General features: G+C 43.5%; 1 protein-coding gene and 1 long non-coding RNA gene across 8 annotated transcripts in view; both read right to left on the bottom strand.

Annotated features, from left to right (window-relative positions):
* Positions 1-27985, bottom strand: part of khdrbs2 (KH domain containing, RNA binding, signal transduction associated 2) — a 784395-nt gene that overhangs the window by 344854 nt on the left and 411556 nt on the right. The window contains exons 9-10 of one of the 7 annotated variants that reach the window (XR_007933519.1): positions 18139-18312; positions 15824-15912 (exon numbers count right to left, since the gene is read on the bottom strand). The exons of 5 other annotated variants lie outside the window; for them this stretch is intronic. Coding sequence is in view for 1 of the 2 variants with exons in the window: in XM_051919155.1 (XP_051775115.1) it covers positions 18215-18312 (98 nt within the window). In the remaining variant the exon portion in view is untranslated. Of the gene's footprint in view, positions 1-15823; positions 15913-18138; positions 18313-27985 lie in introns of those variants that run through there. One more of the 7 variants, XM_051919155.1, reaches the window with a different exon arrangement.
* LOC127525910 (uncharacterized) lies at positions 298-12149 on the bottom strand. Its single transcript, XR_007933533.1, has 2 exons — positions 11863-12149; positions 298-7553 (listed from the first exon to the last, which is right to left on the bottom strand). It is a non-coding gene; the product is annotated as an uncharacterized LOC127525910 (long non-coding RNA).

Raw genomic sequence — 27985 nt, 5'->3', positions numbered from 1 at the left:
ATTACAAAATCTGAACGTACCGTTCCTTGAATTACATTCAACAGTTTTGTTCATTCATCAACAATTTATTGTCCTCTAACATCGTGTCACTGTATCGCTTAGATGACGAACGTGTTGGCGCAAGATAAACCCCATCAGTCCTTTTTAAAAATTGGCTTCTGCTTTGCCTAGAAAACAATGGAGCCAATCCCACCAATCTCACCCACTGGACAAGCTTTCCACAATAAGAAAGTGACAGGAGCAGCTTGCTTAGACAGACCTTCTTTTTTATTTGTTAGGACAAAAGAGCCAGAAAAACCAATGTAGCAAAAGATTTATTGTTTTTCTTTTTAAATTTTTTTTGTGGTAGTAGGCAGGGTGTGCAAACATAAAATGGATTCTAAAATTATTGCTTCATCTGGCAAATCTACTCCTCCATCGTGGTGGAGATGGGGTCCACACAGACACCTCCGGTCACCTTCGGTCAAATGAATGAGTGCGGTGGAAAGAAGTTGGAAGTTCTCGGAATCTCCTTTAAAATGTCATGCGTCGTCCGAAGGGCTGTTGAAGTATGAGCACAGGGTCATTTTTCGCTGTATTGGCTTCTGTTTGATGCTATTGGACGTCTGCGTGTGTGGGGTGACCGCGCTGGCTGGGACTAACAGGACCGCTTTCTACTGTCCACTCCAAGTGCGTTCAGATCTGACCTTTTGTTTTAATGGCAACAGCCTGACCTCCTAAAACCTGGATGTCCGATTGGTGTTCGAGCATACAGACCTCACTGGTGTCGTACATGAAGTCGCTCTTCTTACTCATTCAATGCATTTTCAAAAGGCACTGGTGGGCCAGCGGTTACGCTGCAGTGTGACGGGGTCCATTATAAGAAAGAAGGATGGCCTTCGTGGATAGAAAATAAGTGACATGTGGAAATGGAAAGTGAAGAGTTTGTCTGCATGTGCTGTGGATGCATTGCATTACCTGTATCGTAACTGTTTTGTAATAAATAAAGGTTTCATCATCATTATCATCATCTTCATAATAATCAAATATAAGAAAGAAGACATATTACAAAATCGTTTTGTTTTTTTTTCATGGCCGGAGCAGCATTCTGCAGCAGGATAGGAAGAACTGTAATCTGCAGTAACAGACCAAAAGAAAAAGAGAGAGAATTCAATACACAATCGGAGTGGAGCATCAACATCCCAGCAGAAACCCAAGCAACATTTGTATATCGGAGTTAGGCCTCGCTTAATCTTGGGAGAGCCAAAGGTGACAAACACGTACGCCTGGAGACAACCAAGAGTGAATTTGGTTTAAAAGTGGGTGGGAACAATGAGACGGCCGATTCAGAGCTGAGATTTTCAAACTAATCCCAATGCCTCGTGGAGGCGGAGCTCAGAGTGGGGTGGGGTGCAAGGAGAAACGGAGAGCTCGTTAACCCCGAGTGCCACGTCTGCGGTCACGATGGGTAGATCTTCGATGGCTAGAAAAATTCTCCTTAAAAAAAAAAAGACATATAAACGGGGCTGTGTGTGTGGAGGACATTTTCAATTGTTGTAAGGTTGGAAAAACCTTCCTGTGATACCGGAATTATACAAATCAAAAATGACACAAGTGAAAGATAGCGATTAAAACACCACCGTTTACAGGAGGATTAGGGCTGAAATTCGAGATCTTATAGCCTTTTACCGTTATTGAAGCGATATGTGTACCGTTGTCGGGGCGCGTCCTGCGTTCTCCGGGGTCACGATCAGCAGACGAGATGAAAGGTCGGTCTATCTATCTATCTATCTATCTATCTATCTATCTATCTATCTATCTATCTATCTATCTATCTATCTATCTAAGCCTTTTGCACTCCGCCTTATCTGATCTGAGGATAAAACCTTCTTCCCATGTCTGAATTCTTTTGTGATTAAGTTTCGTGTCTTGCCCGATTATCGACCGTGATCTATTCCTTTCATCTTAGTTTCGGTCGCTTCGTTTTATTTTGCAAGCATTTCCCGGTTTACTCAAGAAACTAGTTATCAGTTTTCCTGCTGGGTCAGGACATACATTAAAGGCTAGATCGATGATTAACTTTCTCTAGCTTAATGACGATGAAGCCGAGGGTTAATTTATTTAACCTCTCCAAGTCTACTAGACGCGCTTTCAGAAATTTAGCCCATCTTGTCTCGTGTGCGTCATCTCAGGCCAAAAACCTAGCCGTGATTTTTTTGACTCCACACTTCAGTTGTTGAAAGTATGAGAGTAAATCATTTTGAAAATGACGCGGTAACCACCATAGATAGAAGTTGACACAATATAACACATTTGCGGTGGCTTATGGGTAATTTGAACACACACGGCTGTTTTTTCTTGGTAGAGTAATATATGACTCTACTTTCCCCCTTTTGTATTATTAATATGTAGCCTTTGTCAGAATGCCTCCGATCTCCCAGAGTTGCCACTGTTTATCAGGTATTGTACCATATAACTTCTCTCCCCACCTTCCCTTCGACATCTACAATCTCAGGCAATTAGGTGTAGTAAAAGACAAGCAGGAGTTAAGTTGCACTTTAAATAATGTATTATTGATAACTAGCCAACCTGCGGCATAGCATACACCACATAATCACGCCGCTTTTTTAATGATTTTTAAGCACAGGGAAAAAAATGAACATTTGAAAAATCCGTAATTTAATAAACCACCTAGAAAAGTAACATTGCAACAATGCACGCTACGGACCAACATACAATCATCGTTCAGTACGCACTGCCTGCTCATGTGCCGCCCCCAACTCCTCACCTGAGTCGCTGTCGTCTGTGCACCTCTGAGCCACGTTGTCTTTTCATTGTTCTTTGCAGTTCTGGCTGCTTTTCTATATATAATCCACCAAGTCACCCGACCATGGTAGTAGCGATTTGTGTGTACAAAGGGCACGGACATAATCAGTGCAAGCGTAAGACCTGCACTTACTGGGAATTCCTTGTTCGTGGGGAACAATTGCAAGCCCCGGTCTCCATCACGAATGGGGTTCAACGGCTTACCCACGCTGGGTAGACACATGTTGATCCATTCAGTGTAGCGCGCGTGCAGTACCGGACATCCAAGGGCATCACAGACCTGTTAATGCTCAATCTCACGTGGCTCAAAGCCACTTGTCTCTCTAAGAAGTTGGACGCCGAACGCTTGGCAATCGCGTAACTATTTAGCAGTAGAGAGTCTCATTCGTTTTCGGAATTAACCAGACAAATCGCTCCACCAACTAAGTACGGCCATGCAACACCACCCACAGAAACGAGAAAGAGCTATCAATCTGTCAATCCTCTCCGTGTCCGGGCCGGGTGAGGTTTCCCGTGTTGAGTCAAATTAAGCAAAATTTGTGTGTGGTGAGTTGTTGCGTCCGGGCACATGAGCAGGCACTGTGAATGCCTTGAGAGCGTGGGTGGACGCGTGCTCGAGTTGGTGGGCTGGGCTTTGTGAGTTGACTGACATGGCTATTTTTTGCGTATCCCATGATTGTCTTCCGGCAGTGTGAATGCCTTGAGAGACAGGGTGTCCTTGTTTGGTGAGTTGTTGCAGTTTGTGAGTTACCAGCGTGTAAAACCATTGCAGATTTTAACAGTCAGGCAGGTGGGCAGGCGTTCTCGTCCTATGGTCTTAGAGTTGGTGGGCGTGGCACTGTGTTGTCGGTGGGCGTGGCTCTGTGAGTTGTCGGCGTATCCCATCATCTTAGCGTTGGCGGGCGTGGCTATATCGTGCGTATCCAATGGTTGTCTTGCCTGTTCTGTGGGCTTAGTGAATTATATATATAGATATTCATAAATAATAACAATATGCAACGTGCATTTGAATATTGGCAACCATACAGCCTGATAAATGCTGATGTGTACTTTCAAGTGGCACACAGACTTGTTAGTTACTTAAAATGTCTCTAGTTAAGTCCTCATTTTTGGTCAGGTTTCAGGCCACATGCCTGTCTCAATATGGCTGCCGAGCCGTGCTCTTCATTGTGTTGTCCTTCTCAGTTCATGGTGTGTGTGAGATGCTCTTTCATCAGTTTGGTATGAGAGAGAGAGAGTGAGGTAAAGCAAGCAAATGTATAGGTTTTCTGCCCACCCCTAGAGCCAATAGGGCGTCCTGGTACTTAAGGGCTTTTGATACAAGCCAATTCCAAGTAGCCATACGTCAGACCAATGGGGGGACAGAACACCTTCACACCTGCCCTCCAAACCAGGTGTTAAGGTAAAGCTTGGCAGTTAGGCAGCCTGGTTTTCCTGTGGGGGTTGAGAGAGAGTCCTGCAGAGAAATATTAGCCAGAGTTGTTTGAGGCACTTCACCTAACCCTGTCGTAAAATTACAAAGAGACTTAGTCCTAAAAGGGGGTAGGGGTTCTTAAACCATCAAACCATTGCTGTTATTATCACTAATCCAACACTAATATTACATTTGCTAAGTCTATGTTACAAATAAAGACATACAAAATATTAATCAACTTGAATACAAAATTTCCCATCACAACAATGGCGCAGAACTCTGCTGTTAGACTAGTTGGAGTCAAAGTCAAGCGAACACAGCAACTGCACCAATGATGAGCGGCGCGTTGTCGTGAGATTTATTTGGGCAGAGGGAGTGAGACCTGCTGAAATTCACCAACGGATGTTGGCTTGTGTGCGGACCAGTAAGCTGTCAGGGTACCCATCTTGTGCGAAATCGACAGTCATCAAAGCACTATGGGATGTGCAGATCCACGGCAGATATCCAAACGTGCAGCTAGAGTGGACAACGTAATCCACTGGTCTTCTCAGATGAAGGCGTTCGCCATGTCGATGGTGGGCTCATGCGCGATGTTGATGGTCGACCAGATCTTCTTCCCGCTTTAAGCCTTTCTACCCATTCATAAATGCTGTTTTCACCTCCATACTGGACCAACATCCTTCAGCGGATTTCAGCAGGTCTCACTCCCTCTGCCCAAAGATCTCTCGCTACGAGACGTTATTCCACAAGGGATGTTCAAAAAGTTTGTGCTTTTTTTTTTAACTCTGTTTATTAAGAATTTCAAAAATAAATGACATCACTTTTGTAATAATAGTCACCTTCCTTTGCGATGCAATTTTCCCAGCGTTGTCCTTCCGACTTCACCGCTTCCAATGATAATATAAAAGTGCAGAAACTTTTCGAAGGTCCCTCAGTATCTATCTATCTATCTATCTATCTATCTATCTATCATACAATGGTGCGGCCCTGTAGCAGAGTGTCCATGTAGTTTCAACTGGACTAAAGGCAGAGAGCTGTTTTGTGCGTGTCCAAACTACCCATAATTCACTGCAAATGTGTTGGATTGCGTCAGCTTCTATCCATTGCGGCTAGCGTGTAATTTAAAAATTGCGTTTGTGTTCTGGTTTTAACAGGACGGTTCTTCCAGAGCAAACTGTGAATGTTTGATAGGTGTGATCAATAAATACTTGAAAGATTATAATATTGTGTGTTGTTAAGGTAAGCATATTGTGTCTGTCTATACTTGTGACACAGCTGAAAATAGGATCATCCATCCATCCATTATCCAACCCGCTATATCCTAACTACAGTGTCACGAGGGGTCTGCTGGAGCCAATCCCAGCCAGCACAGGGCACAAGACAGGAAACAAACCCTGGGCAGGGCGCCAACCCACCACAGGGCCCACACACACACACACCAAGCACAATTTTGGATCGCCAATGCACCTAACCTGCATGTCTTTGGACTGTGGGAGGAAACCCACGCAGACACGGGGAGAACATGCAAACTCCACTCATGGAGGACCCGGGAAGTGAAACCAGGTCTCCTAACTGCGAGGCAGCAGCACTACTCACTGCGCCACCGTGCCGCCCGAAAACAGGATCACTTTAATGCAAACCCATTGATACAGAAAACCAGGTGGTCATGCATGTGTGGCTGGGGACCACCTCCCTGGCTTAAATGAGGTAGGCAGTACCACCCCGGGACGAGAGAGAGAGGCACTGATGCTAACAGAGGGGTTCTCCTTCCCCCTCTGAAACCAAGAAAAACAACCAAAAGGGATGAATGATTCCATCCCCATCACCCAAAGGAAAATCTGCGCCTTCCGGTCTCCACCCTATAACACCAGCCCATTCCCAGAAGATGGCATCAGGTGCTATACTGACTAGATCACAGGACGGAGCTCCTACTAGCCATGACAACGCTTACTGCTAATATCACTACTGTTGTTTTGGAGTCGTTACTGGCTGTCTTTTTTGTTGATATTAAACGGGGTGACCAGGCTGGTGCCCCGTCCTTTCTTTGGTTCTCTGACTTGTCTGCCTGTGCGGTCACTTCTTACACGGGTCATGTCACATACTTCTTCTTGCTACTGTATTCTGTCTCAGTGTTGAGTCTTTACTTGTGTTTCTTCTTCTCTCACTCCCTCACATATTTGTCTGTGCAGAAACGGGACACTGCAAACTAAAGTGTGAAGGGTGGGTTTCCAGGAGCAAACCCCGTGGGCGGAGTCTTTTCCGTGGCAGATTCTGCTGCGATTCCCTACAGACGTTTTTGGCGAGTTGTCTCCAGACGTGTGTTCTCATTTGGCCCCACGAGCTTGCCACCAAGCCAGACTTCTGTACTCCAGCATTGGCCGGGATGAACTCGGTGAGAAAGCCCACCGCTGTAATCACAATGAAACAGCACCTGATAACGTGAGCTTTGGACACTTTAGCTGCAAACTCCTACCTGAAGTAAACAAAAGCGAGGCTTAAATAACTGGAGTGTCACCGGCGAGGAATCACTCAGGGTTCCGTCCTTCTCCGTTTCTTGTCCTCACACAGACTGGCAGGCTGCAAACCCGGGGGCTCCATGTCAGAAGCAAGTGATTAAGCAGCTTTACAAAATGAGATTCACTCCTGACTTGGGGGGGGTCTTTGGGTTGATGGCCAACTTCTCCATGCGGGGACGTGAAAATGGAGGGGACCTCATCAGTGACACTTGGTTTCATTTAATGCAGCAATGATGTTAATAATTATATTCAGCATTAGTGAAAGTTACTTTGCAATGACTTTCTTGTAATTTCTGTCATTTTGTCACTTCTATCGAGTGCTTCGACACAGCATTTGAACTAAATTGGGGTCCGAGGACCCTTTTACTCCTGGCATTAATATGCATTTTTGGTGATCTTGTTGGGAAAGTTTTTTTTTTCCCAAATTTATTTATTCCAAATTACTTTTTCTATTGCTTACCTTTGTGTATTATAAATATGTTATATTTTTGACATCATCATAATGTAATTATAATTAATAATACATTTTATTTCTATGGCACCTTTCCCACGCTGAAGGTGCTTTGTTTTTATTTATTTTCCTTTGGTCTTCACCGTTTTAGGAATTCTCTCATGGAGGTGCCCATGTGGGTTACTGCTGCCATGTCCGCTGCCACACACATTCTAACAGTGTCATTAAGTGTCATCACTGGAGGAACATTTGAGTGCCACTTTAACTTCATCCACATACAAAACTCATGTTAACGCCAAGTGTAGAGCGGGGACCTCAGAAAGCACCAAAAGCACAGACTTACTTAGTGCATCAGGCCACCGCGGGACTGGAAAAAAAACAAATACAAATATCACAAATAAATTATGATTGAGTGACAGAATAACAGTTATCCATGAAGAAAATGAAAAATGTATTGTAATCCATCCATTATCTAACCCGCTGAATCCGAACACAGGGTCACGGGGGTCTGCTGGAGCCAATCCCAGCCAACACAGGGCATAAGGCAGGAACCAATCCCGGGCAGGGTGCCAACCCACCGCAGGACACACACAAACACACCAAGCACACACTAGGGCCAATTTAGAATCGCCAATCCACCTAACCTGCATGTCTTTGGATTGTGGGAGGAAACCGGAGCGCCCGGAGGAAACCCACGCAGACATGGGGAGAACATGCAAACTCCACGCAGAGAGGACCCGGGAAGCGAACACAAGTCCCCAGGTCTCCCAACTGCGAGGCAGCAGCGCTACCCACTGTGCCACGGTGCCGCCCATGTATTGTAATGCATCATTTAAATCATTTACCAATTTTTTAAAGCCAGTTTTTTTTTTTTATTGCAGGGTTGCAGAAAGCAGGAGCCAATCCCAGAAAGCATCTGGTCCAGGATGGGAAGGAGCCAGAGGTGTAAAATAACAAAGGACGAGTCAAGTCAAGTTGGGGAGCCTGCACTGGTATGGCGTGTTGCTGCACCCACTACACGATGAAACAGCTTGGGATCCCAGTTGGCAACCCCCCCGAGCAGACACGCTGTCCAGTCCCACCCTCCGGAAATGACCCTCAATCTGCCACAGCCAGGTGTTAAGTGGGAGACCCTGTGGCCTGTGTCCAGCCACTCGGGTCCCCAACAATGAGGATCTGAGGATCAACCTCGGAGAAACGAGCCACATGGCCGTAGTGCCATAACTCCACAGTTTTCAAACTTTTCTGAACAAGTACCACTACGCGAGGACCAGTAAACTGAAGTACCACTGTCAATGAATCATTAATTTACGCCTGTGTTGTTTTGAAGAAAAAGTCCCTATAATCACTATAATGACTATAATGTGATATTAAACTAATTAAGGAAATGGGTGCCCGCGCTAATAAAAGCCAGCTTGGAGTCTTCCACGCATTTACAGTAGTATACTTATGCTATATATGATTATATGAAACATATTGGCATTCTAGCAACATCGATTTGTGGAAAATAAAGGACCACACGAGTACCACTTGGCATGACTTGAAGTACCACCAGTGGTACGTGTACCATAATTTGAAAACCGTGGCCATAACTGACGTTCCCTCAACACAAAGTCAAACCAGCGGTACCCAAGGATTCTCCGAAGAGACACAGTACCAAAGGAGTCCATCTCAGGTCACTGGATAGCGTCCATGTCTCACAAACAGGAAGCACCAGGACTGTAAAGACTTGGACCTTCGTCCTTTTTGCATAGATATCGGGAGCGCCACAAATCCCTTTCCAGTGACCTCATGACCCCTCTCATGCTCTCCCAATCCGTCTACTGACTTCATAGGAAGAGTCACCAGAGTCGCATGAATGTCACTGCCCAGGTAAGTAAGCCTCTTGCTGAGGTCAACACTCTCTCCGCAGAGAGACACGCTGCTGATGGCCGTCCCTAAGAGGTCATTAAAGGCCTGGATGTTGGTTATCAGGACACTCACAATCCCAGACACTCAGACTCCTCGCTCAGTCTCTTGAGAGCCCCGATCAGAGCCTAAATGGACTCCACGAAGATCACAGCAGCGTTGGCAAAGTCATCTAGGTTTAGGTTTATTTGTCATATATAGGTTAACACAGGGTCAACATACAATGAAATGTGCATGACGAGAAAAACAAGTCACTCAGCCTAGATCCAATAAAGCTAAAAAAAAAAATGACAAGTTAAAAATAGACTAGCCATATAAAATAAAATGTGTATGTTTTAAAGAAAGTTATAGAGCAATATGAGATGAATGAGCAGCAAGTACAAATGACAGTTATTGCACAGATAATGTTTTATAAGTACAGATGCATATTCCATAAAGTGCAGATGTATGTTCCAGTCAGTATTCAGAGTGTGTACAGTGTGTGTGTGAGTAGTGCAATGTAGGTGTAATGTACAGAAAGTATAATTAAGTGTTCAGGTGTTGCTGTTGAGGAGTCGAATGGCCTGGTGATAAAAACCGTTCTTAAGTCTTGTAGTCCGAGCAGCCAGACTCCTGTATCGTCTGCCAGACGGTAACAAGGAGAACAGCTGGCGTGCTGGATGGCTGTGGTCCTTTATGATGTTGCTTGTCTTACGCAAGCACCGATGGAGGTAAATGTCTTCAATGGCAGGGAGACTCTTGCCCGTGATGTGCTCTGCTGCCTTCACCACTCTCTGTAGTGATTTCCGGCTGCTGGCAGAGCAGCTCCCATACCAGACCGTAATGCAGCCCGTCAGCAGACTCTCGACCACACTCCTGTAAAAGTTTGAGGTGATGTTGGCATTCATGCCAAACTTCCTCAGCCTCCTCAGGAAGTAGAGCCGCTGGTGAGCTTTCTTGACCACAGTGTTTATGTGGAGGTTCCACGACAGATCCTCGGTGATGTTTACTCCGAGGAACTTGAAGCAGTTAACAGGGCTAAAGTCAAGATCTGTGAATCTTTCTTCACCAACAGAAGCCCCACAGCTGCTGGACCCCACGACCCTGCCCAACACCCAGTCCATACAAGCACTGAGCAGAGTAGGAGCAGAGCAGACCCCTGACAGACCCCACAATCAACTGGTAAAAACACAGAGGTCCTGCCTCCACTCTGCACAGCACTCACAGTACCAGAGTACAGGCCGGCCATGATATCCAGCAACCTCGAGGAGATCCCGCAAACCCTCAGGATGTCCCACAGGGAAGCTCGATCAACCAAGTCGAACGCTTTATGAAAATCGACAAAGGACGAGGGGTAAACCAAAAAGTAAAAATGAAACGGTAACTGCATTGCACAGAAGCTGAGACAGTTACCCCAAGGAGACTTACATTTTATGATACAATCAGTTCCGTGTCTTTCGGTTTCGGGACACAGGCAGGTCGAGTGACTTGCTCAGGGTCACACATTGGTGTCAGTAGTAGGATCTGAACTCACAAGCTCAGGGTTTGAAGTCCAAAGCTTTACCCACTCCACCACGTTTGTGATGGCTTATGTGTAGTTTGAGCACACACAGCAGAACACTCTGCCGCTGCTCTATTTGAAGCCATGCTGAAATGAACATGGGCGCTCCCCTCCATTGTGAGATTGCACTACTGTTAAACGACATGCCGTTTGGGAAGAAGGAGGGAAATCTGTTGAAGTTCATCAAAGGATGTCGGCTCAATACGGAAGTGAAAACAGCAGCAGAAAGGGTTAACGGAGAAAGAACAAGTGTAACCAACGAAGCTCAATCTGGTCAACCATCAAACAAACATCGACATTGGGGAAGATGTTGTCCACTGCTGCTGCACATTTGGGTATCCGCTATGGATCTGCACATCCCGTAGTGCATGAGGACTTGAGGTGCTGCAAGATGGCTACCCAAAACAGCTTACTGATCTGCAGAAGCCAACATCAGTTGGTGCCACACCTGAGGTCATCGTCGTCACACGGACTGCTCAAAGGTAGGACTGCGTGTGCGGGATTTATTATTCTACAGTGCATTGCTGAAGCACAAATATTGTGCTAGTGGTGTTTAAAAATTAAATTAATGTATTGTGTTCTCTAGAAAAAGCTTTGTACAGGCTACTTATCATAAAATGTACTTTTACTTTTGGGGGTGGCACAGTGCCTGCAGTAAGGAGACCAGGGTTGGCATCTGCTCGCCATGTCTGTGTGGATTTCTTCTGAGTGTTCCAGTTTCCTCCAACAACATGAAGTTTAGGTGAGCTGGTGACATTAAATTGGCCCCTGTGTGTGTGTGTGTGTGTGTGTTTGCCCTGCGATGGTGGGGTTTGTTCCTGTCCTGCACCCTATGCTAGCAGGGACAGGCTCCAGCAGCTCCAGTGACCCTGATCAGGATGAAGCAGGTTAGAAAATGACTGACTTTTACTTTTGGTACGTGACTACATTTAAAAGCAGATCTTTTTTATTTTTTAACCTCTACTCAAGTATTTTTAATTGAAATACTTTGTATGAATTACTTGATAAAAATACTTTTGACTTTTACTCAAGTATCATTTCTGGGTACTTTTTACAGCTATGCAAGCAACCCTGGATGAGACTGTAGGAAATCATCAAAGTAAAAAAGTAAAATAAATCCAATGAAATACACTTAGCAGCCAAACTGTTATGAAAGAAAAATGGAATGACATCTCATGTGGATTTGTAGGAATACTGGAAATGGGCTTAGCATGTGTAGGCTGCACACCTGACATCATTCGCTTTCTCCTTTGTGCTCCTGCCTGCTTGGCACCCGGTGCTGCTGGGAGAGGCTGCACCTGCCTGTAATAGAAAAAGAGGGGTTCAGAAAAAGGGGTTGGGTGGTTTTATTCAGTTCAGGTGTCAAATAGTGTATTGTCCATTTATAACTTTAAAGTATGGCACTTATTTACAAATGCAGGTAAAATTAAAGAAAGACATTCCATAAAAATTCACAGCACCATCGGACAAAGAGGCGGAGAGAAAGATGGAGAGTATGCCATAGTCCTTATCTCTCTCTGATTCTCTTTCTCATATATATTCATACTGTACTGTATTGTGTGTGTATATATAATATACAGTCATGAAAAAGTTTGGGAACCCCTCTTAATTCTTTGGATTTTTGTCTCTCATTGGCTGAGCTTTCAAAGTAGCAACTTCCTTTAAATATCTGACATGCCTTATAGTAACAGTAGGATTTCAGCAGTGACATTAAGTTTATTGGATTAACAGAAAATATGCAATATGAATCATAACAAAATTAGACAGGTGCATAAATGTGGGCCCCCCAACAAAGATATGACATCAATACTTAGTTGAGCCTCCTTTTGTCCTCTAGACGCTGTCCTCTTATAGCCTCTGATGAGTGTCTGATTCTGGATGGAGGTCTTGTTGACCATTCTTCATACAAAATATCTCCAGTTCAGTTCAATTTGATGGACAGCCTGCTTCAAATCATCCCATAGATTGTCGATGATATTCAAGTCAGGGGACTGTGATGGCCATTCCAGAACATTGTACTTCTCCCTCTGCATGAATGCCTTTGTAGATTTCCAACTGTGTTTTGGGTCATTGTCTTGTTGGAATATCCAACCCCTGCATAACTTCAACTTTGTGACTGATGCTTGAACATTATCCTGAAGAATTTGTTGATATTGGGTTGAATTCATCTGACCCTTGACTTTAACAAGGGCCCCAGTCCCTGAACTAGCCACACAGCCCCACAGCATGATGGAACCTCCACCAAATTTGACAGTAGGTAGCAGGTGTTTTTCTTGGAATGCGGTGTTCTTCTTCTGCCATGCAAAGAGCTTTTTGTTCTGACCAAATAACTCCATTTTTGCCTCACCAGTCCAAAGCACTTTGTTCCAAAATGAATCTGGCTTGTCTAAATGAGCATTGGCATTCAACAAGCGACAACAAGTGTGTGGTGTGAGTGCAGAAAGGGCTTCTTTCTCATCACCCTGCCATACAGATGTTCTTTGTGCAAATTGCGCTGAATTGTAGAACGATGTACAGATACACCATCTGCAGCAAGATGTTCTTGCAGGTCTTTGGAGGTGATCTGTGGTTGTCAGTCACCATTCTCACAATCCTGCTCATATGCCGCTCCTGTATTTTTCTTGGCCTGCCAGACCTGCTGGGTTTAACAGCAACTGTGCCTGTGACCTTCCATTTCCTGATTCCATTCCTTACAGTTGAAACTGACAGTTTAGACCTCTGAGATGGCTTTTTGTAGCCTTCCCCTAAACCAGGAGACTCAACAATCTTTGTTTTCAGATCTTTGGAGAGTTGCTTTGAGGATCCCATGCTGTCACTCTTCAGAGGAGAGTCAAAGGGAAGGAAGCACAACTTGCAATTGAGCACCTTAAATACCTTTATATCTCATGATGGGACACACCTGTCTATGAAGTTCAAGGCTTAATGAGCTCATCACACCAAGTAATCAGCATTGAGCAGTGACAGGCATTCAAATCAGCACAATGACAAGGGGACCCACATTTGTGCACAGCCAGTTTCTCACATTTGATTTAATTTCATACAACTAAATACTGCTTCACTAAAAATCTTTATTCAGAAAACACCGCAGTACTCAGATGTTCCTAGGAAACGAAAGACATACCACTGTTATCTTTTTGGTTAAAAGGAGAGGAAATTATTATGCAGGCTGAGAGGGGGTCCGAAACTTTTTCATATGACTATCTCTGTATGTGTGATATATATATATATATATATATATATATATATATATATATATGTATATATACATACATACAGATACAGATGTACTTGTATGTGTATGTATATATATATATATATATATATATATATATATATATATGTCATTTCAACAGATAGCACATCACAACTATTAACAGTACTTTTCCTCAAATCAAATGGCATATAACAGAGACTTATGGTGCACTGGAAACATTAATGCTGAGATCTAAATTGATTACTGATTGGCAGATAGAACAGCCTATATATAAATAGATAGATAGCGTAGTTGGCAGGATTAGACAGATAGATAGACACATAGATAAATAATTTGTCTATTGTGTAGTGCCTTTCATATCTATCTACAGTATTATATAGTACCTTTCCTAATTATCTATTATATAGTTCCTATTTATCTATCTATTATATAGTGCCTTTCGTTCTGTCTGTCTGTCGATCTATCTAGATAGAGCCAGTAGATATGAAATACACTTTATAAAACATAAATAGATAGATAATATTGGTATATATGGGTATTCATATAAAATGCAGTATACATGCTGTATATATTGTTCTGTATATACTGTACATATACTATATTATGTAGGTCAGACCTCCATACTGACTGAAACCCCACACAGGTGGTCAGACTAATTCTGTGACTTGTAAAATGGGCGGGCTGCACCAGTGAGGACTGGGGGTGTCAATTAGATCCTTTTCATGGGCATGGTGCCTTAAGTACAGTATGTGTGCCCCTTTGTGCCCAACAGTGCTGAACTTTTCCCCTCGATTTAACTCTGCCCAGTCATGAAATCTTACAGTAAGTGAAAAACCTCTGTTCCTTAGGGACAAGCTGACAGAGATGGGAGTAGATTCATACCTGGTGGCATGGATCGTGGGCTATCTTACAGACAGACCTCAGTATGTGCGTCTCGGGAACTGCAGGTCTGACATTGTGGTCAGCAGCACAGGAGCGCTGCAGGGTACTCTACTTTCTCCGGTCCTGTTCAGCCTATATACATCGGACTTCCAATACAACTCGGAGTCCTGCCATGTGCAAAAGTTCGCGGACGACACTGCTATCGTGGGCTGCAGGAGGAGGAGTATAGGAACCTAATCAAGGACTTTGTTAAATGGTGCGACTCAAACCACCTACACCTGAACACAAGCAAAACCAAGGAGCTGGTGGTGGATTTTAGGAGACCCAGACCCCTCATGGACCCCGTGATTATCAGAGGTGACTGTGTGCAGAGGGTGCAGACCTATAAATACCTGGGAGTGCAGATGGATGATAAACTGGACTGGACTGCCAATACTGATGCTCTGTGCAAGAGAGAACAGAGCCAACTATACTTCCTTAGAAGGCTGGCGTCCTTCAACATCTGCAATAAGATGCTGCAGATGTTCTATCAGACGGTTGTGGCGAGCGCCGTCTTCTACGCGGTGGTGTGCTGGGGAGGCAGCATAAAGAAGAGGGACGCCTCACGGACAAACTGGCCCCTTGCGTGAGGAAGGCAGGCTCTATTGTACGCACGGAGCTGGACAGCTTGACATCTGTGGCAGAGCGACGGGCACTGAGCAGACTCCTGTCAATCATGGAGAATCCATTGCATCCACTGAACAGGATCATCTCCAGACAGAGGAGCAGCTTCAGCGACAGACTGCTGTCACCGTCCTGCTCCACTGACAGACTGAGGAGATTGTTCCTCCACCACACTATGAGACTCTTCAATTCCACCCAGGGGGTAAACATTAACATTATAAAAAGTTATTGTCTGATAATAATGTAGGTAAAAACAATCTTTAATATTGTTTTTTGTATCAGTATGCTGCTGCTGGAGAATGTGAATTTCCCCTTGGGATTAATAAAGTATCTATCTATCTATCTATCTATCTATCTATCTATCTATCTATCTATCTATCTATCTATCTATCAAGATCAAATAAAGCTGCTTACCTGGACTTGAACTTCTGCTGGGGTTCGTTTTAATGTCTTTTTTTATTTATGTATATACTGTACATTTGTTTTGTACTGAGCAGTTCCTTGATAATTGTTTCCTACCTGTAAAAGGAAAATGTGTCATTTGTATGCAGAGAAGCGTACAGCAGGAGTAACAGTAAGGAATGGGTTTTTCATTTAAAGCAACACCTCTAAAGAGAGCATTAATTAAGAAATGAGCATGCAAACAGAACAAAACCTGCAAGGCACTTCTTTAACAATTCAAAAGTGAATGGAAGGCTTTTCATTTTCCTTGTTACTATCAAAAAAGTAAACCAATCTTAGATACAATGGAGCCATCATCATTTCATTGTTCTTTTTAAGGATTTACCGTTTTTGATTGCCCTAAACCATACTTGCAATCTTTTCTTTTTTTTTTTGATAAATCGTAGGTTATAAATCTTAAGTTTAGCAAGATATTCATCATTAATATTAGTTTTAGTCTTGTTTATTGATTGCAGGGTTATATATATATTGAAGAAATAAAAATGAAGCTACTATTTAATGTTAATTAGCGGTTTTTAAGAGCCTAGAAACCTACTATTTTTTGGTTAAAGTTGGAAGGTTTACTTTTTTAACTATTAGTAACTTTATCATTTAAAACTTAGCGTTGCATACGCAAAATTAGAGAGTTACTGTTAGGGTTACCTGTTTAATGTTTAGTCATCCTTTGAGTCCTGCGATCTATTTCCTTAATAATCATCCGGCATCTCGGTCTACTAGTCAGAAAAGAAATATCAGCTCTCTACACTGGGGCGGCGTAATTTCGCACTGAAAATTACAAATACAGTTCTGCTGAGGTTGGATTAAAAATAATAGTAATAATAATAATAATAATAATAAAAATAAGAAAATAAATAAATTAAAAAAAAGAACAAACATCCGGGCAGTGACACTGATGACCTGCTGGTAAAGACATTAATTGGCAACTGGGTAATGCATTCAGTGCACTGCTCTGAGTGAAGACAGGAAGGTGACTCTATGCAATGTCCACATGTTGGATGGCTTATTAAATGTGCAGGGAAACTCAAAGGCATTTAGACAGTCGAAGAGTGAGTGGTAAGTGGCAGGCTTACCTCTTTAATCTCCGTTACGTTCTCACGAGAGAGACAGAGAGGGACATGCTAGTGCAAACAAGTCAATCAGAGTTTGTGTTTAGTAAGATCAAGCTTAGAGGATAGTTTAAAATCCATTTATTGTTCTAAACAGTTTTTCTCCATTAACATGTTAAATACATTAAGATTACTAACCATGTAACAGTTTAGCTTATTAGCTTTTTTTTTTTTTTTTTTTTTTTATAGTTTTTTTAACAACCACTGCGTATTAATACAGCTTTTAAATCTTTACACAAAAGTTCTTAAAAACATAATTTCAGTTTTTTGTTGTTGTTGTTGTTGTTATTGTTCTAGAGTTTGGTTTTCCCTCTTTTTTTTTTTTTTTATTAAGTATAAAAACAATTTAGCCATTTCATGAAGAAGAAATAAAGCAGGCATTTAGTGCTAAAAACCAAAGAATTCATTGCTTTTTTTTTAATTTTACAAATTTAAAAAAAATTTCAGCTTTAATGACAAAACAGAATTGACAAGTTATGGTCACCTATTTAGAAGAAGCTTACACAAGGAACTTTAGGTGCTTAATGTTTTTTCTTTTCTTTTCTTTTATAAACAAATACAAGTTAAAACACCGAACAGACCACTTAGTTAGCTACATACATAGCTGGTTGCGTTCCACCCCATTAAAACAGCATTTTTAAAATGTTTTAATTTACAAACTAAAGCTATTGAACATCGTCAAACTAACTAACAAATTAAAGAAGACAGTTTATTATAGCAGGACATATATCTACAGCTGGGTTACGTCTCTCTGTTACAGTCTCTTCTCTCCGGCGTTCCAGGATCCACTAAGGCTCAAGAGTCTTAAAAGCTGTAACAACAGCATGCTTTTTAAAAATTCTTTTGTTTTTTTTTGTCATTTTGTTTTGTTTTGTTGTTTTTTTTTTGTTTTTTTTCCTTGACTGAAAAATACACAGAAGTCTGACAAACCAAAAGAGCAGCATCTCGATGCGTGGGTTTACTGACAGAGCTTGCCAAGTGCTTTCATTTTAGGATTTAGTCTTTCCCTTTTTTTTGTTATTTTTTATTTAAGTCCATGTTATAAAAAAAGAATAATGCTGACTTCACTGCGGCACCATAGGTAACATAAGATGTGTTCAGTGTACCCAACTGCACACATCCCTAGGGGTTAAAAGAGCAAGGAAGGACCAAAAAAAAAATAGAAATGGACTATTACTTGTATTGTCGATTAAGTGTTGAACACAGGAAAATTAATGTAGTCTTTGAGCAGGAGTCGCCGACGAGGTGCACCTTTAATATCTACCATAGGGGTGCTCTCTGTAGCCCCCTCGGGATAACCTCGGCGGTGGAGCCTTCAGGCTGGGGCGAGCAGAAGGCCAGTCTTCTTCAGCTAGATTTGGAGAGAAAAGAAAAACACAAAAAACCAAAAAGAGGAGAGTGATGGACAAGCACAGGTTGCCAGATTCCCCAGAGTGAACGGCTCCATGCATTTAAACACCACTAAGTCACCACAAATACAAAAGAGAACAAACAAAAAAATAAAAAAAAAGGCACCACAAACCTTGAGGAAGAGAGTCGCTTATATATAGCTTTGGGCTCTCTCTCGGTGTTTCACGTGACAAGCCGTGAGCTTAGATAACAAAACACTCTTTCCATTTTCCCCATCCTGTCCCTGTTTTACAATGTAGTCGCACACCCAGCACCGGATGAAGTGTTCGTTTATGTGAAAGAGAGCGATCAGGGCGGTGGCGGATCTGCACTGCATTTGTCATTCCCACAGGTGACGCATCACAAACATAAACCCTGCTTTTATGAGTCCCATACCAAATGGCATATAACATTCCTACTACTGTAGGGATTATGCGGGGATGAGGACTTAGAGATGACTGTAGATGCGGGCCTTGATGACCGGGAGCCAGTTTTCATGATCTGTGTTGTGTACTGATTCTGTGCCATTGTGCCTTGGCTTCAAAAATCACATTTGCAACAAGTGACTCATCACAAATATTTTTTTAGCAATAACAGGCATTTCATTTGTCATTCCAACAGATGGCGCATCAAATAACCCTTCTTTCATGATTGCTACACCAAACGGCATGTAACAGAGACATAGGCATTACATTTGTCATTCCAACAAATGACACATCAAATATTAACCCTGCTTTCATGAATGCTACACCAAACGGCAAGTAACAGAGACACAGGTATTGTATTTGTCATTCCAACAGATGGTGAATCAAATATTAACCCAGCTTTCATGAATGCTACACCAAACAGCATGTAACAGAGACATAGGCATTACATTTGTCATTCCAACAGATGGCGCATCAAATATTAACCCAGCTTTCATGAATGCTATACCAAATAGCATGTAACAGAGACATATGCATTGCACTTGTCATTCTAACAGATGGCGCATCAAATATTAACCCTGCTTTCATGAATGCTATACCAAACGGCATGTAACAGAGACATATGCATTGCACTTGTCATTCCAACAGATGGCGCATCAAATATTAACCCTGCTTTCATGAATGCTACACCAAACAGCATGTAACAGAGATATAGGCATTACAATTGTCATTCCAACAGATGGCGCATCAAATATTAACCCAGCTTTCATGAATGCTATACCAAATGGCATGTAACAGAGACATATGCATTGCACTTGTCATTCTAACAGATGGCGCATCAAATATTAACCCTGCTTTCATGAATGCTATACCAAACGGAATGTAACAGAGACATATGAATTGCACTTGTCATTCCAACAGATGGCGCATCAATTATTAACCCTGCTTTCATGAATGTTATACCAAACAGCATGTAACAGAGATATAGGCATTGCATTTGTCTTTCCAACAGACGGTGCATCAAATATTAACCCAGCTTTCATGAATGCTATACCAAATAGCATGTAACAGAAACATAGGCATTGCATTTGTCTTTCCAACAGCTGGCACATGACCAACATGTGTAGTAATGCATGTTATTACTACAAATGTTTGTAATGCATCATCTGTTGAAATGACAAATGCAATATATTGTATTACTACATACATTGCAAAGTACATTCCAACAGATGGTGCACTACAAGCATTCATGTTGATTACTCAGATTTCAAACCGTCTTAAATGGGTAGCACTGCTAGTTTTGAGTAAAGCAGCATACCGGGGATGTCTGACTCCGATCCTGGATATTATATTTTAGCCAAGGTTCCTTGTTTCATGTTCTTTATGTTCATTTTTACCTTGGTTAATTATTTGCACTGTTCCTCGTTTTCAATTTTGCTGTATTACCGTTGCCTTTGTTTTGTGAGTGGTCCCCCAAGAGGCGGGGCCACCTGCCACCCTATTTATCTGCCGGTGGTTCATTTTTAATGTGCTTTTCATAGGCTCCTAATCTGCTCTGCTTTGGAATTTGTTGGAGAGATGGAGTACCCTGAGGCAGAGACTCACGCAGACACGGGCATCGGCTGGCTGTACTGGCAAGGTGTTAGTCTGTAAAGCTGCTGCTGTAACCAGCACGCCACTGTTACGCCATCACATAAGAGCCACCAGTGCCACTGTTGAACATGCTACTGGTTTGTGGACCTCAACAGACTGGGTGGTACGCCAGCCCACCCACACTTCTAGAAAACTTCCCGAGTCACCAGCCAAACTCGTCATGGATGCTGGCTGCCCAAAGCAAACCTCCCGGGCACAGGTAGAACATGCAGACCTCACCAATGCGATGACCTGACTGGAACTCAAACCTAACTGCAGGATGGCACTGCCAGCCACTGTGCCATCAATATTTTTATTTCACTTGGACAAAACCCAGTCAGTCAGAATATTTTATTTTATTTTTTCTTTTACAGTCTCATTCTCCAAGCAATATCAGCATGATTATAACAGAGTGCCTAATAAAAAGTAATGATATTGGAAGCTTAGAATGGATCATTTAATACTCCTCTTCTCTTTATGATTAATTTTTAACAGATTACATTAACGCAGTTTCTTGCAACTTATAAAATCTGGAAGTGTTCTGCTAGTGACGTGAAGGTCACACTGACTGTGTGCATTGCTGCTTTTATTTCTCTCTCCCCCCTGAAGGAATCAAGTTTATAACAGTATTCATTTACTGGGCCAAATGACACAGCAATTCCTTTAAATGTAATTAGAATGCCAATTTCCCTGCAAATTAACTTGCATTCACGACCCTGGACCCTGAAGAGGACAAACGGGGCATGGAAACGGATGGCAGTAAAGAGGCTAATGGCACTCCCATTACATTTTGTTTGGCCCTCCGAGCCAGGTGCTCCCTTCCCCATGAATTATTGGCTGGTGTGGCACATTCAGCCGTTCCACCATTAACCAGACTAGGGAAAGGTGCAAACTGCCAGTGACACCCACACATATCCGTGACAACCGTTACAAGCAACCTAGGTGTGCCATGGAAATAATTGTGTGGCACACCTGGGGCTGAACCTGAGAGGAACAACATCCTCAGGTGGTCCACTCTTGGTGGACTTTCTCGTATACAGAGCTCCATGCTTCCTGGTCGGAACGTGTCAGGGTGGCCTTGAAGTCACAACCATGTAGTGTGTGTGTGTGTGTGTGTGTATCATGGGCAGTGTGTGCCTTTCCATAGTCCTCATAATGGTGGAATTGTAAGGCCAGCTGATGGTTCATGGGGAAAGGAGCACCTGACTCGGAGGGACCAATAAACTGAAAGGGGAGGAGCCGACCACAGCTAAAGTCATGGTGGGAAAGGGAGAAAGTGCCAGACCAGACGGCAAAAAGCAAGAGGGAACGCTACACTACTCGCTGGAAAAAGTCAGGTGAACCCGAGTTCATTCCAGTAAGAATCGCTTTCCTTTTCTTCTGGATGAGGTGAAGTCACTCGGGAGAGGACCTGACAGGCCAGCGTAAAGGACTGTGTGTGATGAGGTACGGCTCGGCGCATCCTTCACAATAATATACAATGATGCCTAACAGGGAGTTATTTAAAGGACTCTAAATTCACGTGACTCTGGTGACTCTTCCCATGAAGAGCATGAGGGGTCATGAGGTCGCTGGAAAGGGGTGTGTGGCGCTCCTGATATCTCTGCAAAAGGACAAAGGTCCAAGTCTTTAGAGTCCTGGTGCTCCCTGTTTGTGAGACATGGACGCTGTCCAGTGACCTGAGATGAAGACTGGACTCCTTCATGTGTGTCTCTTTAGAGGGTCCTTGGGGCCCGCTGGTTTGTCTTTGTGTTGCTCACGGAGTCCTGAATGAGGCACATGACCTGCAATGTGAGGGAGCGTCAGTTACGGCACTACGGCCAAGTGGCGAGATTCCCTTAGGGTCATCTGGCTTATTGTTGAGGACCCGAGTGACTGGACCAGGACAAGGGGTCGCCCACCTAACGCCTGGTGCGGCAGATAGAAGATCATTTCTGGAGGGTGGGACTGGACCGTGTGTCTGCCTGGGGGGTTGCCAACCAGGAAACCAATCTGTTTCGTCGTGTAGTGGGTGCGGCAACGCGCTGTACCAGTGCGTGCTCCCCAACTTGACTTGACTTGACTCGTCCTTTGTTATTTTACACCTCTGGCTCCTTCCCATCCTGAACCCAAGCTGTTTGGTCGTATGGTGGGAGCGGCAATGCTCTACCACCTGACCTGACCTGACTCTAAAGCAGTGGTCTCAAACACTGGTCCTGGAGGGCCGCGGTGGCTGCTGGTTTTCATTCTAACCCTTTTCTTAATTAGTGATCTGTTTTTGCTGCTGATTAACTTCTTTTGAATTCATTGAATCTCAACGTTTAAGACCTCCCTGAGTCCGAAAACACCATTTTTGGAATTATGTGTGTGTGTGTGTAAACACGATAACTTGAGTACGCTGTCACTTAGGTCAACCAAATTTTGCATAAAAGTATTTGGTACAAAACGTAGATTTCTATCAACTTTTGGGCTTTTTCCATTAACCGGAAGTAGTAATGTACCTTTTATTCATGCAGCTGCAGAGTCCGATTTATTCAACTTTACTTTTGTAATACAGTAATCCCTCCTCCATCGCGGGGGTTGCATTCCAGAGCCACCCGCAAAATAAGAAAATCCGCGAAGTAGAAACCATATGTTTATATGGTTATTTTTATATTGTCATGCTTGGGTCACAGATTTGCGCAGAAACACAGGAGGTTGTAGAGAGACAGGAACGTTATTCAAACACTGCAAACAAACATTTGTCTCTTTTTCAAAAGTTTAAACTGTGCTCCATTACAAGACAGAGATGACAGTTCCGTCTCACAATTAAAAGAATGCAATCATATCTTCCTCTTCAAAGGAGTACGCATCAGGAGCAGAGACTGTCAGAAAGACAGAGAAGAAAGCAAACAAATCAATAGGGCTGTTTGGCTTTTAAGTATGCGAAGCACTGCGGCACAAAGCTGTTGAAGGCGGCAGCTCACACCCCCTCCGTCAGGAGCAGAGAAAGAGAGAGAGAGAGAGAGAGAGAGAGAGAAAAACAAACAAGCAAAAATCAATACGTGCCCTTCGAGCTTTTAAGTATGCGAAGCACCGTGCAGCATGTCGTTTCAGGAAGCAGCTGCACAGAAGGTAGCAACGTGAAGATAATCTTTCAGCATTTTTAGACGAGCGTCCGTATCGTCTAGGTGTGCGAACAGCCCCCCTGCTCAATCCCCCTACGTCAGGATCAGAGAAAGTCAGCGCAAGAGAGAGAGAAAGAAAAGTAAGTTGAGTAGCTTCTGAGCCATCTGCCAATAGCGTCCCTTGTATGAAATTATCTGAGCAAACCAACTGAGGAAGCATGTACCAGAAATTAAAAGACCCATTGTCCTCAGAAATCCGCGAACCAGCAAAAAATCCGCAATATATATTTAAATATGCTTACATATAAAATCCGCGATAGAGTGAAGCCGCGAAAGGCGAAGCGCGATATAGCGAGGGATCACTGTAGTTGTTTAACCAGTAAGCCCGTGATTCGCCAGCGAATCGGAAATCCAAGAATGGCAATCAGTTTCTGTTCCGTCCGATATCTGGATGGATGACATATGGAGGGTGGGTGCGTCTGGGGAAATGTCATTTAATTCCATAAGCATATCTGTAGTAAAGCGGTCTCGTTTTGTGGAGACGTGATTCCGTTGCCTTTGCTGATACCGACTGCTGGCAGAGTGGAGCACAGCAAGTTCAGTTTACAGGTTGTGGTGTTCGTGTGCCAGCCACTGAGTCTGGGAAGCCGCTGGGTTAGAGTCTGTGACTGTCATGTGATCTATATCACTGTCACAGTGGATTAGAGCAAGTGTAGTGAACAGGTTGTGTTGTTTGGGCGGGACGCCGCTGCGTTTGACTCTGGACTCTGGGGCGGGCGCCAAACTGAATGACAGCTATGTGATCAACATTACTGGCAAAGTAGGAGCCATGACTGTTTTTCTTCCGCTGTTTTAGAAACGCGTTGTAGGCGCCTGCGTTCATCGTGTGTATCCATGTAGGCTCGTTTTTGTATTTCCGTTAGTTGAGCTGTTTGTTTTTGGAGCCGTGACTCCGTTAGCTATACAGCGTCTACTGTTAAGAATTGTAATTGCACTTACGTTTAATACGGAGCGCTCGTGTATTGTTTCTTTCCATCTGGTGGCGTTTCTGTGTTTTCTGTGGCTGGACTGTTAATAATGTATTGCTGTAATACTGTAATGTGATTCAAATATGCTATGTAGTATGGACCTCTGGGGTTTCCGTACTGTAAACCAACCTTTGAATCCTCTCGTTTATTTTTTTTGCTCTGTGGCGGGCTCGTTGCAGTGCGTCAGTGTGCGTGTGCTTCGATGCGCCCTGCGCTATTTTTTTGCTGTGGCGGGCTTGTGTGCTCTGTGGTGGGCTCGTTTTTATTTTGTTGCTCTGTGGCGGGGTTTTATGTTTTTGCTCTGTGGCGGGCTTGTTGCAGTGCAGCAGTGCACCTCGATGCGCCCTGCGGTATTTTTTTGCTCTGTGGCGGGTTCGTCCATATTGTGCTGCGCTATTTTTTTGCTCTGTGGTGGACTCGTCCATATTGTGCAGCAGTGTGCGTGCGCTTCGGTGCGCCCTGCGTCCATATCCGGTTTACAACCTTCGGTTAGTAAGATGGATATATTGTTAATTTGATTTGTTGTTGATGGTTCTTTAATGTTCATGGTATGAAAATATAATCCTTGTCTTGCGGTTTACTCAGTATCAATCCTCATATCTGAGTATATGAGAAAGTCCACCAAGAGTGGACCACCTGAGGATGTTGTTCCTCTCAGGTTCAGCCCCAGGTGTGCCACACGATTATTTCCATGGCACACCTAGGTTGCTTGTAACGGTTGTCACGGATATGTGTGGGTGTCACTGGCAGTTTGCACCTTTCCCTTGTCTGGTTAATGGTGAAATGGCTGAATGTGCCAGGCCAGCCAATGGTTCATGGGGAAGGGAGCACCAGGCTCGGAGGGTCAAACAATCTGTAATGGGAGGAGCTGACTGTATGTAAATTAGTGGCGGGAGAAAAGGGAAGGAGGAGGAGGAGGAGGAAGAGAGAGTGCCGGAGCCAAAGGGGAAGGAGATGCCGCAAGAGGGAAAACTACTCAACTCGCTGGAAGTCAGGTCAGGTGAACGCGGAGGTTCGTTTCTGTAAGAATCATTTTGCTTTTCTTACGAATGAAGTGAAGTCATTCAGGAAGAGGACCTGATGGGCCAACATAAGGGTATTAGTATATAAGGTAGCATTGCCTTTTCCAGAACAGGAGGTACAGCTCAGTGCATCCTTCACCATAGCAGACTGTAGATCAGGGGTCTCCAACCTTTTTTCCCCCCACTGAGAGTCTACATTTACAAAATGAAAATGGCCGAGAGCTCCTCATGTTTTCTCACATTTATTCTCATAGCTTATTTCAACCCAAACAAACTGAATAAGCTTGTTTTGCCGGAACATTTACCAAAGGATTACTGAAAAGGAAAAACGGAAGTTTTATAACGGCAGAGCCGAAGTATTCAGTACTTCAGACTTATGTAAACAGCAGACCGTGAATGGAGCCTTCTGCAAAGGACAGGGGTACGCTGGTTTGAATTATTTTTGCAAATCAAAAGGTGGCCCCCCATTTTCTGCATTTCCATTATGTCATCACCTCACAGGGCTGCCCATTATCTCCATTGCCTCACAGCGGGGGCCGTGTGGGTGATGGCGCCTGTTCAGTCGGCTACTCCATCAGCAATCAGTGCTGCGCTTTTTTTATTTCAGCCTGAGAGAAGCCATTGAACGTCTACCTCAGAGATTTACTTTCTCCTTTATGTCATTTGAAAACGACTGCCATTCACGAACACACACACACACACACGCACTCGGATCGCCTGCAGCTGTGGTAGCCAGGAACAAGCGCCACGGATGGTGAGTCATAAGAGGTCCCTCCATGACAGACCACCTTAGACTTTATAAGACTTGTGTTAATGACCGATTCAAAGTAATTTAAATGGTACAGGGAGAGAGACACCACATTCCTGTGTAAGTATCAGGCTCTTATCCTCCACATCAGTGGTCCTCAACGTGTATTAGACTGAGGACCACTCTATTTTATTTCTTGTATTAGGAATTTTTTAGTTTTCATGGACCCCTTGGGGTCAGAGTGCAGGGTCAGCCATTGTATAGCAATTGCAGGTTAAGGGCCTAGCAGTGTAGGATCCCCTTTGTCAGTAATGAAGTCTCGAACTGGCAACCTTATGGGTATCAGTGCAGATCTTTAGGCTCACAGCTCAAAGCCAAGGATATGGAAGACCACCTATGGCAAACAGCCATGCATTACCATAAATTCTGCAACACAATTATCACATTCTCTTTTTCTACAGGTACTTATGTGAGAAAATATTTTATCGACACAATGAACAAAGACAACCTCAAACAGTGAGTTAGTAAGCCCGAGCAGGACTATTAGGTGGAAATCACCTCCTTAATTTAGCCCCCTTCGGTTATGCCTGTGAAAGGTGTCCTAAGAAAGACAGCAAAAACCCACCGGCACAAACCGAACTCTGTCCAGCCTCTACTGCTCCTTTCAACACTGCAAGCTAATCCTCTTAAGCCAGATTTATACTTCACGCAATGCGACGCATGCTGCAGAGGACGCTCCTGCTACGCAAGCGTTGTACTGTTTATACTTGAGCGTGTACTTTACGTAAATCTGGAGGAATCCACCAGGTGACAGTGTGAGATATCATCATCTGTGTTGTGAATTGCCTGGAACAGCCATTAAACTCTGATGACACCTTACCACAATATCTCTGAAAAGGATGTTTAATGATTAAATCCATCAGTCCAGGTATGTGTGCATTCCAGCAAGCATTGGGCACGAGGCAGAAACAATCCCTGGACGGGCCATTAGCTCATCGCAAGGTGAATACAAGCACACACATACACACTGGCGTCATTTTAGTGTCACCACATCTGCATATTTTTGGAAGGAAACCGGAGCCCACTGTGGTAACCCAGCAGGAAAACATGGAAACTCCAGGCAGGGAATACCAGCGACGTGACACCCTGTGAGACAGCAGCGCTACCGCTCCACCATCGTGTCACCCCCATTATTAACAGTAGTCATTATTTAAACAAAATTACCAATTTATCTGTAAAATGTAACATACATACATCAGTGCATTTCATCATGAAAGTGATATCAAGTATAAATCTAAGAATTCTAAATGTGCAGAGAGTTGGAATATCATACATTTAATGTGCTCAGTGTGGTGATCTATTGCTGTTTGCCACCGCTGTCAGTACCAGAGGAAGCACCAGAAAAAAAAGACGGCACAGGAGACGGTATGTGAGACTTTTAAAATGTATCATGTCATTATGATCGGGAATATGCGACGCTTGAATATAAAAGCACCACGAATGCATCTGTATGTCTGCATTTTGCTTCACCACATTGCTGTGTGAGAAGGGCCAAAAACATTCTCAAGGACAAAACTCATCCTGGAAATTCTTTGTTTGTGCTCCTCCTGTCAGGAAGACGCTTTCGGTCAATCCGTGTGCGCACAAACAGACTAAAAAAGAGCTTTTTCCCCCATCTACCCTAAACTTTCTGA

Source organism: Erpetoichthys calabaricus, chromosome 15, assembly GCF_900747795.2.
Source record: "Erpetoichthys calabaricus chromosome 15, fErpCal1.3, whole genome shotgun sequence".
In the NCBI taxonomy this organism is placed as follows: Eukaryota; Metazoa; Chordata; class Cladistia; order Polypteriformes; family Polypteridae; genus Erpetoichthys; species Erpetoichthys calabaricus.
Note: the sequence above shows the minus strand (reverse complement) of the source record. Positions and strands in the feature narration are given on the sequence as shown.